Source organism: Natrix helvetica (genome assembly GCF_964273705.1).
Source record: "Natrix helvetica genome assembly, chromosome: 2".
Taxonomy (NCBI): Eukaryota; Metazoa; Chordata; class Lepidosauria; order Squamata; family Natricidae; genus Natrix; species Natrix helvetica.
Genome location: NC_138552.1, coordinates 104,676,736 through 104,695,469, shown reverse-complemented (window position 1 = coordinate 104,695,469; position 18,734 = coordinate 104,676,736). Strand labels below are relative to the sequence as shown.

The window sequence follows — 18,734 nt, the reverse complement described above, 5'->3', positions numbered from 1 at the left end:
AAGAAATGTACACAACATATCTTACATACTATTTCAATAAACTTTTAAATGTTTCTTATTCTGTCCAAAAATGTTTAATTTTGTTGATTAAGTAAAATTAACTGATCTCCAATATATGTACAATACAATTTACTTGTTAATTAATTTAATGAAGATTTTCAGAGTCAAAAAAAAAAGAATGAGAGAAGCAGATGCAGAAAAAAAGGCAGTTATGCCAGCCAATTTCATCCCTTTCACATTAGGAATAGAGAACTATAGAAACAACAATGTAGAAATGTTATTGTCCTATTTAAATATAATATTTTTGTTTTCCACTTGATTTCAAGTATTATCTTTTTATTATTATTTTCTTCAAAATGACACTCCAATATTTCATTTACTATATAAATGGGATCACTGATTTAACCTCCTCCAAAGTTTTTCTACAAATGTTTTCTTATGTTCTATTATGGTTATATACACTGCCCTTATCCCCTATGAGGAAAATATTCTGATGTCTAAATGAAAGATGAATTCCTGCTGCTTTTTTAAAAAAGCTTTGTTTCAAATCTTAGAGTACTAACATAATCATCATGCTGATAGATGTTAGTAAACCATTATGTTATCAAATTACTTGACACCAACACGTCAATCTTCCCTTAGTATATTACTATTGACTTAGTTTAAAAAAAAGAACACAACTTTCTTTTAATTTAGACAAGATGCTCTAAATTATAAGAGCCATTTTTCCTCTTAAACTTTATACATAAAGTGCATAAAGATACATACTGCTGGAATACTAAAAACCATTATATACTATAATATCAAATATTGCTTTGCCAGGAGCTTAAAACTTCATGGTACTCAAAATGCCATCTTTTTATGTAATCTTGAGGAGTCTGGTAATGCAGATATTTAAAGCAATCAATTATCTGATTATTTTAAAATTCAATCTATCTAGACATCTGCTTTAAATACTAGGATAAAGGAATACAGAATAAATAAGACTATTACAACTATGTAATAGAAAAATTACTTACAGATATATAACAGCTGTAAACATAGTGACAAGAATAATTCTGAATAAAAGCTTTTAAGATCTGAAGCCACACTAACGGTTTAGGGATAACATTCCTTCTGCACTTAATGAAAAGACACACATTAACAATGAAATATTTTGAATACAAGGAATAGATCACTATTTTTCCTATTCTCATTCCGTTGTAGAGCAGATTATCATTCTTCATATTCTATAAAAAAAAATTAAAAATTGTTTTACAGTACTTAAGTAATAATTCTGTTTCTTGTCTCCCTTCTCTTTCCTCCTCCTGTGAAGATGCTTTGGAGGAGGAAAGGAAAAGGAGGAAGATGCTAATACCACAGAAACACACACCCTACTTCTGAAGATTTAATATATAATTAGAATTAAAAGAATAATAATCTTTCAAATACTCAACTTCCATTTTACCCAAGAATGATCAAAGCATAATGAATAATGTTTTCTCATCAGACCTGAAGATTTGTCTAACAATGTAGCAACATTAGGCTTGCAAAATTATTTAGCAGGAAACAGATTCCACTTATTTCAGTGAAATAAGTACCTTAAAACTGTATTTCAGTCAAATATTAAATCAAAAATACATAAACCTTGGCTGTAAGTTTGGCAGCAACCACACTGTAATTTGTAGCAATTTTGTAATGAAATAAGCTATTATGTAAAATTTCTAACTGATTTCCCTCCTCAAAGGTATCTTTAAATCTATATTGTTTACAGATTTAAACAATCTGCATGGGGCAAAAAGCTCCATATTTAATACATAAAGAAAAACAATTTAAATCAAACAAAAGGTAAAATAAGCTTAAATTTCCTTGTAGTATCTATAAAACAATAGATGACAATGTTTAAAAAGGTTTACAATTTAATCGGGATTTTGTTATTTAAACAATTTTTGCAGATACAATCTTGAAGCCATTTTTCCCACTCTCCAAGTTTTAAAATTAAAGGTGTTTACTTTTAAAGAAATTGATTTGGTACAGTACAGAAAAGTTAATCTCTCAACTACAGTATATTAAATATACAGCCTTCATGAGGACATATATACAAGTGTATTCATTCTTTTACTATATACCAGTGGGTCTCAAACTTCCTAATGCTGCAGCCCTTTAATACAGTTCCTCATGTTGTGGTGACCCCCAACCATAAAATTATTTTATGTTTTCTGTATTTTTTTTTGAAAATATGTGTTTTCTGATGGTCTTAGGCAATCCCTGTGAAAGGGTCGTTCGACCCCCACAGGTTGAGAACCACTGCTATATACTGAAAAGTTTATCTAGATTCAAGTATTTGATGGTTAATGACTTTTCATACATGTATAATAAAGTAAAGATTGTAGTTCATGACTATTAATGTACTATACAGCAGTTTTTCAATTTTCAACTATTATAAATTTAAAAAGCAAGAGTGTTATTTTTGTACATCATAATGTACTAAATTATTGTGAAGCTCTGGTTTGGAAATATTCTTAGAACTGAGTAAAGCTGGAGGATCTTCCTAAAGGACAGGACAAAACCCAAAAATTTAAGGCCAACTCTTTGATAAATCATAGTGCTACAAACAAAAGAGAAAGCAGCTACTGCAGGGAAGGCACAACTCTATTATTTCTTTTCATTCTGAAGCATAATTAGACACTTTAAAAATTACAAAATGAATACTAAGGGGAAAAAATCATAATGAACCTCTGAGATGAGAAACTAATTGGGACTAAGTACACAACAGCTTACATTTAATCCTGTTAATCATCACACAAAAAAGAAATAAAAGACTCACTTTTCAGCCATCTCTCTGGACGACTGGGCTAAAATAACAGCATGACTAAATCTGACATTGACCCCTTGGCCCTGTTAGAAGTTTAAAGAATTCCTTTGAGTCTTCTGAGATCATTTCCTCCCACCCCCCCCACCCCCTGCTCAACAACTCCAAAAGAGTGGGCTAGTCCCATACATTTGACAATGTTTTTGCAAAAAAGTAGCATAAAGAATGGTGACACAGAAATTTTGTTGTATTGGTTATAGCACTCTAACATTAGATTGAGAACATGTTCAAGAACTGGGGGAAACTATACATTAGCATATTTTATTTCAAGGTTCTGGATAGAATTCTTTGAATTCTTCTACAAGAACAAAAGAACTATGCCTAAAATCACAGGAGGCTGTGGTTAATCAAACCAAGTAGGTACATTGATGCAAATTGTATAAAAGGGGAAAGAGTTATATTTATTGTTTTAGTCTTTAGCAAATTGACTAATATTTGGAAATCAAGATGTCATATCAAAATCCACAATCGTGCTTTTTTCTTTAAAAAAAAGTACAACAGAAACAGAATCTTATGGGCAAAGGTTTTTGAAGAAACATTATTAGCAGGAAAATATTCCTTTAAAAATAAGATAATGACATGTAACATCCAAAGTATGGTACAAAGACCCCTTCAGCAAAATCCTATCTGATCATTCAACTTTGCAAAATGAAGAAAAGAGGAATGGTAAAGTCCTCGTTTTGCAGGAAGGAAATTAGCTTTCCCCCATAAAGTTTGTGAAGAACAGAGCTGTTCTTATAGGCCATCACTTGCTAACATGTTCCCCGCCCTGCTCAAATAAAACAACCCTTGTCAGTTCAGATGTCTGAAAGAAATGTGCCTAAGAACTCTGCATCATAAAGAATTTAACTGGTAACTTTATACAAATTGGCAGCAATCCTCTTTACATGTGAATATTTTAAGAACTCACATACTACAAATGTAAACTGATTTTTCTCTCTGCTTCAGTAAGCTGCCCTGAATGTTGCTCCTCATATCCTATCATTGTCTTCCTAAACAGAGTACAAACCCTATCTAATCCTTTTAACTTTTTTTATTCTGTTAAAACAGAATTATAAGTACATGTCAGCCTAACATTGTACATTGGTTAAATAAATAAATGACCGCCAAGGCTACATTTATAGCAATTTCCCCCCTTATTGTAATTGTCATTACTATTTAGAAAATCACTTATTTCTCAGAAAACTGGTTTGACTTCAGAAGCCAGAAGGATCCACAGCACTCAGATTTTGTTACTGCTTTTGATCCAAGATATGGCAACATTTTATTTTTACATAAGGTGAGTATATCATAATAGAACACTTTGATTGTTGAATAGCTTCTCTTTACACTGAAAAAAAATCCAAAGATTAACGAGTTATGGAGAAGAATCAGGTGAAAATTCTCCAAAGGATTTTTTAATATTTATTCTTTGTGTACAAAGCATCTTGGAGCCATTTAAAGATTAAGAAACAGGTAATGATTGAAGTGTCCTGTGATCCATAGAAAATGATAATTAACATATTGGTCTTTAAGGTGCCAAAACACTGAAGGAAGAAAAGTTTCAGCCCACATGTGAGCACAGACACACAAAAGATTATCAGTGCTCTAGCAACTGTATATTTTTCCAAAGTAAATTATATACTAGGAACAATGTTTGCATACCCTGATGGTGGATGCATCCTTTTACATGCGAGAAAGGAAAAGCCATGCACTACAGGAACCTTTTTTTACGCACTGATTAAGGAAAATAAATTTTAATCTATATATACATTCTAGAAACACAACTTTATGCTAGAATTAATCTTCTTAAGTGTTTTGAATTCCATTTTAGATTAGATTTCTGCCATATCCTGTCACAACTCTCATAAGATTATAATACTTGTACATTTCTGAAAGTTCTCCAAAATATACACACTTGATGAATTTATCAAATTTTGCTTGGCACCAATAGCTGAAAAAACAAACTAAAAACAAATTTAAGGTTAATAGTCAAGCAATCCAAATGTTGATTTTATTATTGTTAAGTTATTTTGTGAAAACATAAATATAAATACAAAATTAGATATAAATCTGATGCATCTTGAAGATATTAAAATGTAAAAATATAAATATGTAGGTTGTGAATTATACAAAGTATTTATTATTTATATTAGAAAATCAAAGAAGTGGTTGGTCCCAAAGTTCACCACGGCATTTAATTGAAATATTTAATGTCATAAAATTGAACCTTTATTTTAATAGTTTTATAACATGCTAGAATGCATTCAAATTGAGACTTACTTATTATAATACAATTTATTTCCAAGTAATTCTTGCTACGATACATGAATAAGTTCCAAAAAACATGTTTCAACAGTGCTCTATGACTTTTTAAAAGTATCACTGCATTAAGGAACAAATATTAAATACTAACCTTGTCCAAGACAACTATTTAAACAAGTTAACTGGCATATTGGAAGACTAAAGCTTGGCTAAAGTTGTTTCAATTTTATAAATGTTTGCAGTTGCTGTTACCTACCAGCAATTGCTTAAACAATACTGAAATAAATGTAAAAATGTATGTTTACAAAATATGACTGCTGGGAATGCTGCCACATATGTATAACAATTGGACAGTTGATCACAATGCACAATACCTTTGAAAATATGTTTCAAATAATGTAGCACAATGTGAAGATTTAACTATATTCTTTCACTCTATATTTTACATTCCAATTCTTCATTTTGTTCAAGGGATTAATATTTCATTTTTAATTCTTAGTTTCATTTAGAATAATATAATGAATTTTTAAAATACTGTGTATAATTCTGTGCAAAGAGATTAGACATTTTCATTTTATGACCTTTTGCCTGAAATGACAAAGAGCATACTAAATTGTAGCATAATTCAAACTTTCTACAAATAACAGGGTTTTTTTTTTCTTTTCACATTATATTTTGACAATAGTTACACTGGAGAATCAGTTTGCCAAAGGGTTTTTTTTTTCCCTCCCAAAATGTTAAATTTTCTGGTAACATTTTATATAGAAACAGAAAGTTCATTTCCCCGTTCATCCACATAGCTCAAATGACAACGAAGAGCTTCCCAACCTGCAAGACTTATAAATAGAAAGCGATAAGGAAGAAAGATCAAACTAAGAGAAGTAGAAAAATTCCTCACCTACCAATCAACAGAATGACAACAACAAAAAGTGAAAAGTCGCCCAGAATATATGACCATGTAAGCATGGGCACTCTTGCAGAAAACCTAGTCTGCAATCCAAAGCCATGGGAAATTTAAATTAGTTAAAGCCAAGGTCCACAATAGGCAGAGAAATCTGTACAGATAAAAGAGACTGCTACAGCTCTAGGTGTACTTAGTTTAGATCACTAGAGATTTCTGCCTGAACTTTATTAGTTTTATTAATTTTTTTTAAATAATCAAGAGATTCAAGTGTATCCACATTACACTGTAAAGAAGATTAACTTTTTTTCTTTTAATCAAATATCCATATGCATGTGCTGTTCCTAGCAAAGGGTAGATGATTCCCATTGCTTATTACAGCTCCAGGGTGCATAGTGTTATAATAATGCATGGTTAAAGAGCTCCTGATGTTTAAATACTGTTAATATTGCTAAAAACAAAGGCACAAATTAGGGCAAGTAAAAATAAAACATTAAGTTTAAGTTGATTTAGTTTTTTAAAACCAAAGGTATTCATCAGGTCATAGATGCTGCAATGCAATGACAAAGTCATTTTATGACATTAACTCTTAATGTTGCTCTCAGCAAATTCCAAGTTAAATTATACAGCTGCTTGTTTTATAAATTAACACTGGTAAACCAAGTGAGGTGGCTGCAAAATTATTACCAATTGTTGGAATAAAATGCTTTCCTTTAAAAATATTTTTGGCGTATTTGTTGCATTATGAAATTTGGCAACAAAATAGAAGATTTAAGTCAGGCACATGCATTGCTTTTTAAAATATGGATCCATGTGTTCCTATACAAAGGTAAGTTGCCATTCCCTTCATCAATGTATCTGAACACTAATTCTGCAGAGGAGGATATTTTTCTCTCTCTAGATAAACATATATGTCATTACCTCACCTCTAAGCTTCTAAAAATGTTGCTATTTTTAATAGAAAGAATAAAATTGGTATTTTAAAGAATAAGGCTTAAAAAAATTCTGTAAATAATAGAATGGCAATAAAAAATACCAGCCTCCAAAATGTGGCTCCCTAAAACAGCAAAAATCAAAAATTACTAAAATACTGCTAATAGAATTTTTTTCATAGTTTTCAATTCCATGGTGAATTTTATTTTATGATTATTTTACCAGCTCACTTATAATTTTTCTTAGTTCTATTGTAGAAATGGACTAATGAACATTTAAATAATATTTTATGTAATTATTTTTTAAAGCAAAGAACAGTTCTTTTATTGCTCTTCAAAGCTGTTTCATCTAGAAAAAAGGTATAAAGATATAGAATTCACCCCAACAATATAGTATAAATGCTGCTGTTTATACTAGACTGCCAAATCTTAAGTCTTTCTAGCGTTAAGTACAATATTTACATCTTACTGTTATAAAGATTTTCAGTTTTGTTTTAGGAATCTCTTTAACTTTGCTATTATATATATTAATTCCAAGAATGGTTGTAATTTTATATATTTAATACTGATCTACAAGCAAAAACAATGAAGATAGTGCTCAACATCATTCATAACAAGAGCAGAATAATTTCTCATAATGTGAAACATCTACAAATATTTATTAAGGAAATAAAGGTTGATAGTAGGTATCTCCACATTTTTCAAAAATTGTCATGTGGAAAACTGAAAAATGATCAACAAGGAAATTGAGAAGCTGTTTTTCAAGCATGATGAGGTAGTTTTGTTTATTGTTGTTGCTGTTATAACATAATAGCTATTAATTGAAGACTTTAAAATTTATAAGCACAAGGATTAGGCCTTCATTTCTCGCTTAAAGGTTCCATAGCAAGTGATGAGGGCAGAGGCCCTGGCATTAGATAAAATGAAGAATCTTATTTAAAACACAGCATCAATTTAAAAGTTTAGAACATTGAGACAAAGGGATCAGTACAAAAAGTGTGAATGAAATACTGTAGTGGATACTGAACAAGGACATGATTATAAATAGCTACGCATTATAGCATTTTAAAAGTAAAGTGCTGATCTATTTTGCTACAAAGATCGGAAAGCTTTCAATCTGCTGAACATTTTCTCCAAAATGCATTGCAATTTGATCCTACTTGTGAAGCACAATGACATTCAAGCTATATCCTTTTACAATATTGGATGCTAGGGTTAATAATAGCAATATTAATATCCACATTTTAAAAGTGAGCCATTATATTAAATGCAAATGTTTCTTAGAGTTATTACATTAGGAAGAAGGTATTCTTCAAATACCCTAATAAGAAATGATAAAAGGATAAACTTAAATCATACTGTCAACTGTAAATATAAAGGATTTGGCTTCATTAGTATACCAGCTGTCGTGCTAGAACACTAAAAATTGTTTTTAGTTAAAAAGAACAGCACTGTGACTAATACTGCAACAACATATTGGGGGGATCAAAAGATCACAGTGACACATGCACACATTGCTAAGTGTGATTATCCACTCTATTTTTTATTTTAAAAATATGTAACTTCTATAGAGTCATATATGCGAGATGAGTAGCTGTATAAATTTACCAAATAAATAAATAACCATATTTGTAAAATAGTAACAGCTGCATTTGGGCATCAGAATTAACCACCGCACACCGTTATGGAAACATATTGTGGGGATTATGTCTCCCTTTCTCCTCAACTGCAAAGAATTTTGAACATGTTCTATATATGTTTATTCACAATCGATTATTTTATCAAAGAAACAACAAATGGAATTGTTGGTTGAGAAATAATGAACATTCTTTTACTTCTCCAGCCATACAGTCATATGAAGGAACAGCCACAACAGCCCTTATCTGTGAATGGCATCTAACTTTTTCCATAGTAGCAGCCATTTCTGGAATCATGGTTCAACGTTTTTTAGCAGCATGGATTCTTACTAAGGAAGTAACAATGAACATCTTGAGTCAGACTTAGGGTTGTGCTGATACTGTAATACCTAAGTGACAGAAGCCCAAGATAAGACTTCTGTTGGCAGCCTGTCTAATCCAATGTTCAAAAGTCTCCCTGGCCACATGGACAAAACAGTCTCAGGGATTACAATCAAAACATATGGAACATGTTTTGTTTAAGGAATGGCTCCATAATCGTAAATAAGCCATTACAAATTTGACTGTCATACTATTTGCAACTTCCATAAAAGTGGAGGCTCCAATTAATTGCCTATTATCATTTTAGCTAAGATCAAATATAGAGGCTCCAATCCAAACACCCGGAGACCAATCAATTCAAAGGATTTTCTGAATACAGACAGGTTGATTCTAGAACTTGAGTCAGTATCTCATCTGATATTTAAGTCTCTGCCTAAAATGAAAAATAGGAAAGCTAATGATGCTGATGTGTGACTATAACAGAGATTGATTTGATCTGATCTGATCTGGATAAAGCTGAAGCTCAAGCTAGAATAAAATTCTAGTCACAGCAGATATAGTTGCAAGTAATTGAGGATGCCAATTAAAACAGAGATGATGAAAAATTCATTGGAAGCACAATTATAAACATATAAGCAAACAATTTTTGGGCTGCTCCTTCCAGGACATTAGGGAAGGGGTAGCTTATCTTACTTTAAACAAAGGAACAATATAATCTTAATGAACAAATTTTTAGATTTTTAATATTAAACAGCTACATTCGATTTAAGGCCTTCCCTTCCCGAGGCCCGGAAGAGGACAACTATCTCTCAACTCAAATTATAGGAAAAACAGATTTAGTTCCTATTCAAATCTGCATAATGGAATGAAAATGCCTTGATCATGATAACCACACAGGATGGGACATTACCTACTTTTTAAAAAAAATCTAGAAAAATAAAAAAAAACTGACAAGTTCTTCAAAGATAATCTCCTGGCCATCTCTAAAGGTCACAGCAATTCTGGTATCTTCCAAATTGGACCAAAATCCTTTGAGGCCACAAGACTTTTCATGGGCATTTTTTGTTTTTGACTCCAACCCACAGCAACCACTCACTCAGAACAATTATTTGTCAAGCACCCTCAACTTAAATAAACTGTTGAACACACAATTTCATTGAGGACTGCTGTTATTATTCCTTGTCTCTCTGGTTGACCCTATGCTGTCCAATCACCACAAAAGAGACTCAATCTCCATGATACTACAACTCACCCAATCTATTGTAACTGGAGTGACCAACTGTGGTCTAATGCTTTAGGGGAATAAAAGAACAGCATGGGTATCAAAACTAAAAACTAATTGCTATAAAGAGAGTTGAAAGGAACAGGGAATATTAAGGACAGAGGGTTCTACAACTACTTACAAATATTTCTCTTTTTTGTAGGAATAAATAATGGATATAAAATGCGTAAGACATTTCTGAAGAACAAGTTCCCAAGCATGCTGAAGAACAGTCAAAACTACATTTGGCAGTCTATATCAGAACCACAAGAGAAAATAACAAAAAACGAAGAAACATGGAGCTTCCTGGGTGTGGCAAGCAGCCCCAGAGCCATGTAGTTCTAGGGTTGCTTCCTGCCCAGTAAGGCACAGTGCAGGGCAGTCAAAAGGACAGAAATGGGGTAGGTAGATAGGCAGGTGGAGAAGGAAGGAGGCAGTCCCTTACTTTACTGTGACTTGGGACTGAGAGGGATCAAACCCAGAATGGATTGGCTTGGAGTGGGTATTCACTCAATGACTTGGAGTAGGTATTCACTCAAAGAAATGCCTGAACTGCAGTCACTAAGCAATGAAGTCATATGACTTCCTGTTTTACAACTATATCATTTAGATTTGATGGCTTAATGATGATGGCTTCTAACTCTACATGTATAAAAAAGCATCTGTTATTTAAATTACTGTATAACATCAGTAACATGTGCTATTTATATAGTATGTGCTGTGTATGTTACTCAATTAACTCATTCTTAGAAACTGAAAGGGGGAAAAATATAATGGAAAATCTTTTGTGACAGAGTATTTTTCCTTACTTTTAGCACTGAATTTTTACTTGCTTAAGATAGCTCTAATCCAGAGATTTGTTTCAAATGTTTAAGTGGTAAAAGATCCAAATCTCAAAGATATACTGAACACACTCATGAAAGATTTTGTTATTATTGTTACTTAACGCATGCCGATATTGGATAGTTAGCTTTTTTTAACTATTTTGTGTTTTGATTGGCAATACAGCAGTTACATGCCCAAGTAATAACATTTTCAATGAATAAATATTTTAATTGAATAGTTTGTTTGGCAAAAGTTGTCTTAGCACTATGGAGTACATTTTTAAAAAAATAGGAAACAGGTATCTATCCAATCATTTCTGTTACCCACTGATTTTATTTGAAAGCCAAATAAATAGAAAATGGTATGTTTAAAAAAAAGCTGAGTATAATTTAGGTCAACTGGCACTGTAGAGAATAAAGACAATGGAAATATATGGTTTAAAACATGGCCATCTACCAAGAAAAATGACCAAGACAAACTGGAGTACTTGTCAGTTTCCTTGAGAGCAAATGTGGATGGAAAAGAACAAAACACTTCTTTATCTCCAGAAAAAGGATGTTTCTATCTGACCCATTCACCATAGCAGCCATTTAATGAAAAATCAAATAACTCCTCAATCATTGCTATTCTATGACATACACTACTCACAAGATCCTTCCAAAGTTTCAGACATGTCCACCGTTTAAGAAAAATTATCTAAGTTGGTAGTATGTTTCTTCATCAATTACTAAGCTCTTTGGGCAAAAATTTATATTATGCCTGGGCCATCCAAAAGGATGCCCACAGAAGCAATGTCTACAGATTGCACAAGAGAATGGTGATTGAATCTTCCTTCCCACTGTTCTTCACAGTCAACTTCAAAGTGTGCTTCATAGATTTTTCCCACTGCCTTTGGAAGAAGAATGAGAATGCAAAACAAACTGCATAAAGAAAAACAGGGCAAATCCTTTTACAAAAGCAAAATGAGATTTGTACAAAAGTGAGCTGCTGGAATCAAGGGTGGTTTGTCACTCATGTAGTGCAGCCACTGCTAATTCGGAATAAATATAACCTTGTACTTTGTTTCCAGAGGACTCATCCAGGAGTCCTGTTTTCAGGGAGTAGAAAGACTGCAGAAGTAAAGGATGGCAGGAAAATTCTGATCCCAGAACAGAATTTAGGATAAACCAATAATTATACAACTCATTTGCTAAACTAATATCATATATCACATTTCTTCTTTGTGAATTACATATTGCTAGGCCTTTTAAAAGCTTGACTAGATGTACAATTCGAGGAGTCACTTATTTCAGATGGGCGGCTGTATAAATCCAATAAATAAATAAATATAATGTAGAAAATAAAAATATTAAGATCCGTATGCTTAAATTAAATGAATACTTGTGTTTAGGTGTTTCATACCTACCTCATATCTTCTGTGTTTTCTTGCTAATAGCATAGAAACCTAATTTTAAGTTTTTACTTGTAAAACAGTAACATATTCAGACAGCAAATCTTACAAAACACTCATCAGGCAATTGTCATTAAATACATTTCCCCTGTGAAAATTCCATATTTTGAATTAAGATGGGAATGAGAACATGACTAAAATTTCTGGTGCCTTTTTAAAGATGTTGGTGGAAGACAGGCAGAATGCAGATAATCCTTAATTTATGACAACAATTCAGACTGGACTCTCAATGTTGAGCATATTACATGGCTGGCTAAGGTGTGGATAGCATTTCTCAGTGGTGGCAGCACTACAGCTGAAGCCGAGATGTGACAGCGGTGGCAGCTGGCTGAGACAGCTGAAGGCCCAGGTTCTCTACTTCAGGCCCAGTGTTGGTCCTGTCAAATGTTGCTGGGAAGGACGACCTAAATTGGGGGGAGGGGGATAGATAGGGGGAGATAGTTGCAGTGTTCCTGTGGTGAGAAGTCTGAGCAGGCTGCCAAGCACCTGAATTTTTATCTTGTTACTGTGCAGGAGCTGTAACTTCAAACGCTGGTCATAAGTCTCTCCATTCAGCACCATCGTAATTTCAGTTGCTGAATGAATTGTCTTAAATCAAGGGCTATTTGTAAAGGAGAAACCAAGGCTATCCCAAATTTGTTTTCAAGAGACTTTATCACTTCTCCAAATACTATTCTCTCTTAATTGGAAATTTTAATGACTTAAATTATAATTTTACAGAATTTCATCAGTTCAAAAGTATACTGTGCCTTTTGTTTGTTTTCCTCATTTATTGCATCGGTATAATATTTGTAATCTTTTTATTGCAGATGCACATTAGGTTCACTGCAGTATGCCCTTCTTTTCTCACTAAGGTTACAAACTGTGGACATATCCCAGGAAGACTGTATTTCCGTATAAATAGGTGTAGGGCTATGAATGCCTTCCTGCTATTCAAACAACACAACCTGCTTTACAAAGGTACCATTGTATTTTATAGTGGTCATCATACTTTCATTTTCCTATACCTTAAACCTGTTTGACCCTTTATATTTACTCTTTCTATTGTGATACCTAATCTTCCTTGTAGCTGCTTGAAACCCACCTCACACACAAAAATACTAACCTCCACTGGCTGAAGTTCTACAGCCTTCAAGATTTAACAGGATATCATCATCTTTGTCATCTGCGGCACTTCCCAGCAGCATCCAGCTCTCCACATTATCACTTTCAGAGGATATACTTGACACATCAATGGCATCATCGCTGCTGGAGCTGTCCTCAGTTACTAAAACTCTATGAATCATGTGAACATCATCTTGGTTATTCAAGATTGCCCTTTCATCAGCCTTTCTTGTTTTCTTTGAATTTACCTTAATCTGATCCTCAGATTTCACGATAGGGCGGGAAGGGTGTTCAATATATTTTTTGGTACGAGGGTAAGCAGTCTTATTTAATTTACATAATGATGCTGTTGGCTTCTGGAGTTTACTTTCATAAATGCTATCTTCCTCAGGAGTATCAGATAATATTATGACATCTGAGCTATCTGAAATGTTAGCGTCACTATCTGAAATGACAATTAAGTTATTTCTCAGATCTTGTTCATTCTCCAATTTCTCTTTCTTCAAGGAGTTAAATTCTTCTTGTCCTTTGACATCCTTATTGTTATTTTCAGCGACATCCCCAAGGTCTTGTGCATAATGGACTTGACTGTAAAGATGGAATTCTACTTCACTATCAATGCTTGCTTCACTAGAAGACCCTTCAGAATAAGGATCATCTTCAAACGTGTCTGCATCGTCATCTCCACTGAACATCATGGTAAGTATTTTATCTAGGGGGGAAAAAGAAAGAAAAAAAGAATGAAGCTCAGGAAACCAATGCAGACATTTTCATTAATGCAGAGAACAAACTTTACAGTGAACAAAACTTCAGTCCATCTATTTTATGGTGCATTTCTATGCATGTTTTGGATAACACTGGCTCTATCATTCAAGAAATGGAGATCAGCACCGTGCCGTAGAGTCGGACATGACTGGCCAGGAAACCTTTACCTTTATCTCTTTATTCAAAATCAAGCCCCAATATGTTGAGTGGATTTTATGCTTTTGAAAGAAAACTTTTAACTCAAGGCAAAAGTCTCCATAAGATCTAAGTGCATACTGCATTAAAAATAAAAATACTAGAGTAATACTACAAACTTGTGAGAAATGTATTCCAAGGCTATGCAAAGTCACTTGCGCCTTTCAGCAGAGGGCCAAAAATCTACTTGTCAACCAAAAATTCTGCAGCTCTCTACTGCGCTGCATGCAGCATGAAGAGATGAGACAATCTGAGGATTCTTCATCAATTTACCCAAAAGACCTACTTGTGAAGAATTTTTTGACAGATACAAAAGAGATGTGATTTGGAAAATAGAAAGAAGAGGTGACTTATGGTACTCAGCGCCTGCAGTTGTGCAGATACTCCAGGTTGAATAAATTCTGTCTCTTTAGTGAAGCTCATCCCAAAGCAGATACCGTCCATTATTTCTTTTGCGACAGGCAATAAGGGAAAATGTTCTACCACGCAGGTGTCTCTATCCAAATAGGGTTCACAAATTTAAATGATTTAATGAGTCAAGAGTTTTTCTAAAACCAGCTTAAATATAAATACTAAAGTTATATGAATATTTCTGTGTATAGGTCTATTAATTTTAATGGATTAAAAAAAAGAGAGAAAACAATTACATTGGCATATGAACATAGGGAGAAAAAACTGAGAAGGATGAAGTCAAATAAACAATTTCTCTTGAATTCTTAAAGAAAACCAGGCCCTGGGTTCTCTTGAGAGGAGGGAGAGACAGTACTAGTTCCGGCACATAATTGGAATCCATTCAGATGGTAACTAACATAGCCCAGACAAGGAACAATAGAAGAAATACATGCCAAACAAATGAGGAAAAAAATTCCAACTCTTTTCATCAAGCTCTCTGAAGTTCACTAAGCTCTGACCTCACTGAGCATTTCAGTAATTTATAAATGTTGTTAAATATTTACACACCACGTTTTCCAACTGATTAAAGTGGCTTACAACCAACAAACACATTTAATAGCATCAATAATGTATAGCTTTCCAATTAATGCACCACATCAACCAAAACCTAGCCTTTAAAAATATTTTTATGTGACACTGTACACATTTATTTAAAAACAAACAAACAACAAATAGCAGCCAATTTATTTCTCAAAAGATTCCTGAATTTTGGAACAGTCATTGTGAAAACTCTGTATTAGGTCATGTAATCTTGCCAACAACCAAGCCAAAAAAAATATCCCTATTTGTTTTATTTTTATACTGTCACATTCAAAATAACTCCCAGCAGTTTAATTCACAAAAATAATTAACAAAGTAAAACCTAACATTTACAATAATACAATAGTTGCATTGGTGTCCACTGACTACCCACAGATGCTTTCCAATAGTTCTGTCTTAATAACTTCTGGAAGCCCAGCAATGAAGGCATCAACCTAATTTCCAAAAGAGGTTATTGCATAGGATACACAGACTGCAAATGAGACTTTGTGTGAAAACACTTATTCCATTCATCGCACACACCCAAAAGAAGACTAAAAGATACTAATGTTGGACCAAATTGGATGAGTTAAGAAAGACACTTCTATACAGAAAATTTATAATCCAATGCCAAATTATGCAGGGCTTTGTGGGTTAAAACCAGGACTTTGAACCTGGAAATCTACTAATAATCAACACAGCAACCATAAAACAGTTATTTTACGATTATGGTGATTTTGGCTTGTTAATATACAAGATGCTCTATTTTGTACCAATTGTAAGTAGTCTTCAGAGGAAGACCCATCTAGAGCACATTGCAGTAATTTAAATACTATCAATAGCTACAGCACTTAGACTTATATACCACTCCATAGTTCTTTATAGCATTCCCTGAGTGGTTTACAAATGTCAGCATATTGCCTCAACAATCTGGCTCCTTCGTGTGCCAACCTCAGAAGGATAGAAAACTGAGTCAACCTTGAGCCCATCAAGATCAAATTCATGATCTGGGGGCGTTCCACCAGGTTCGCCTGGTGCACCAATTGCGCCCCCTATTGGACCGGGATGCCCTTCGCACAGTCACTCACGCGCTGGTGACGTCCCGCCTAGACTACTGTAATGCTCTCTACATGGGGCTTCCCTTGAGATGCACTCGAAGACTGCAGCTGGTCCAGAACGCAGCCGCGCGGGTGATTATGGGGAGTACGAGATACTCCCATATAACACCTCTCCTGCGCGAGCTGCACTGGCTCCCTGTGGTCTATCGGGTGCGTTTCAAGGTATTGATTACCATCTTCAAAGCGCTCCATGGCACAGGACCTAGCTACATGAGGGATCGCATCCTGCCCCATACATCCCTACGACCAATCCGCTCTCACAGAGAGGGACTTCTCCGGGTGCCGTCCACTAAGCAGTGCCAGAGGGCGGCGCCCAGGAGTAGGGCCTTCTCTGTGATGGGCCCAGCCCTCTGGAATGACCTCCCCCCGGATATTAGGATTACCACCGACCTCCGCTCCTTCCGTTCAAAACTCAAGACCCACCTTTTTCAACTAGCAGGCCTGGCTCAACCATAGCTCCATTTTATTCCTCCTGGCAATTTTTAAACTTGTAATTTCTATTGGGGTTTTAATTTAACTTATTTTAATATTTCTGTTATTATAATATTGTATTGTGTTTTATACCTCCTCCGTACAATGTGTAATTTTATAATATGTGTTTTTATTTATTGTACGCCGCCCCGAGTCCCTTTGTGGAGAGGGAGCGGCTAACAAATTTAATAAAATAAATAAATAATAAATAAATAATGGCTGTGGGCACAGTTGCAGGCAGATTTGGTCTGCAATACTGCATTCTAACCACAGTGTCCCACAGCTAATAAATATATGCATGAATCACTATGACAAAAATCTTCCCAGTCCAATTAAGGTCACAATTGGCACACAGCCAATTTTGGGAACAGGTCCCACCGCTGCAACTTCTATTTTGAAATAGGCCGTAAGTCAAGGAAGAGCACCAAGTTGGAGATAAGCTCTTTCAGCTAAGGTCTACTTCTTTTGCACAAGCAGTAACCTGTCTTACATGAGTTCAGATTGTTTCAGCCTATTTCATCTCATCCAAATCCAAACAGCCTCCAAACACCACTTTGAGGTTTCCATAGCCTCTCCAATTCACAACATTTAAACTATTTTAAGCCCATTTTATATATTTTGGGCAACTCAAAGCAGTCAAAATACCTAATTCCAATATCACATTCTGGTTGAAAATTATGGAATTTACATTTCAATAATATTAACAGGACTGCAAGTTACCCAAGTTTAAAGTCAATATTCTATATGGGATTTAAAAAACAATGACAGTCAATAGAGCATAAACTATGAAGAATACTTGCACTTTCTGATACCTTTCAGCACATGTATAGGAGGATTCTTGATCAGCTGAGATTTCATATAGCTTTCAATTACAATCTTGACTCAGGCTTTCAAGTTACAAGAAAACTGCAAAGACCAATTGGCATTTTCATCCCTGGAAACAACTGAAATTATGATCTATTCTCTGCCATTCACTTAATTGTAATGTCTAAATGTGCTTTTAGGACTTTAACAATGACTTGTGAGAGCTTTTACCACTGAAATTCATTTAAATATTGGGGAAACCCAACTCCAAGAGCTAGTTTTATAAAAAATATCAGCGTTCAAATGCAGTCCTGGAAGAATCTGACGGAATTCTTTGCAAAGTAGGGAAAGTTTACCTAGAATTAATGGGCATTTAATATTTCTGCTCAAAGATCAAACTCAGCAGCAATTGACAGGTTTTCACTACCTAAAATAAATTTGGGTCTAGCTGACAAGCCTGATTTCTGCATACTCAAATATTCTGAAACAGTATATCAAGCTTGTTGATGTAACTTTAAAAGATGATTCCAATGTCCTTAGTTTAGAGTCTAATAGCTATATCCAAATATGATCAAATTTCAAATCAGCAAAGATCCAACAAAGGCACTGAAGTAAGCATCTGTTTAAATTCCTCTAGATTCAACTCTAATATTACATCATACTGTAGTGAATTGTTCCAATGTTCTATTAGGGATGAAAATAATTGTTTATCATCATTATGTTTTGCATCCCAATGGCATGCCTGGTTAGGTTCAAGTGTACATAGACAGGTACTGACACAAAATCCCCTCTATATACACTAACTCCTCAGAGCTATAACATAATGAATTCCAAGACGAGATCCCTCTCTAGACAAGCAACAGAATTCCACCCGATTCTATTT

At 34.0% G+C, this 18,734-nt stretch overlaps 1 protein-coding gene across 1 annotated transcript in view; it reads right to left on the bottom strand.

Annotated features, from left to right (window-relative positions):
- ZCCHC7 (zinc finger CCHC-type containing 7) overlaps positions 1-17,920 on the bottom strand; it is a 145,541-nt gene extending 127,621 nt beyond the window's left edge. The window contains exons 1-2 of the mRNA XM_081943845.1: positions 17,860-17,920; positions 13,528-14,238 (exon numbers count right to left, since the gene is read on the bottom strand). Of these exons, the coding sequence (XP_081799971.1) occupies positions 13,528-14,238; positions 17,860-17,905 (757 nt within the window). The 5' untranslated portion in view covers positions 17,906-17,920. The remainder of the gene's footprint in view (positions 1-13,527; positions 14,239-17,859) is intronic.
- Positions 17,921-18,734: the final 814 nt, after the last annotated feature.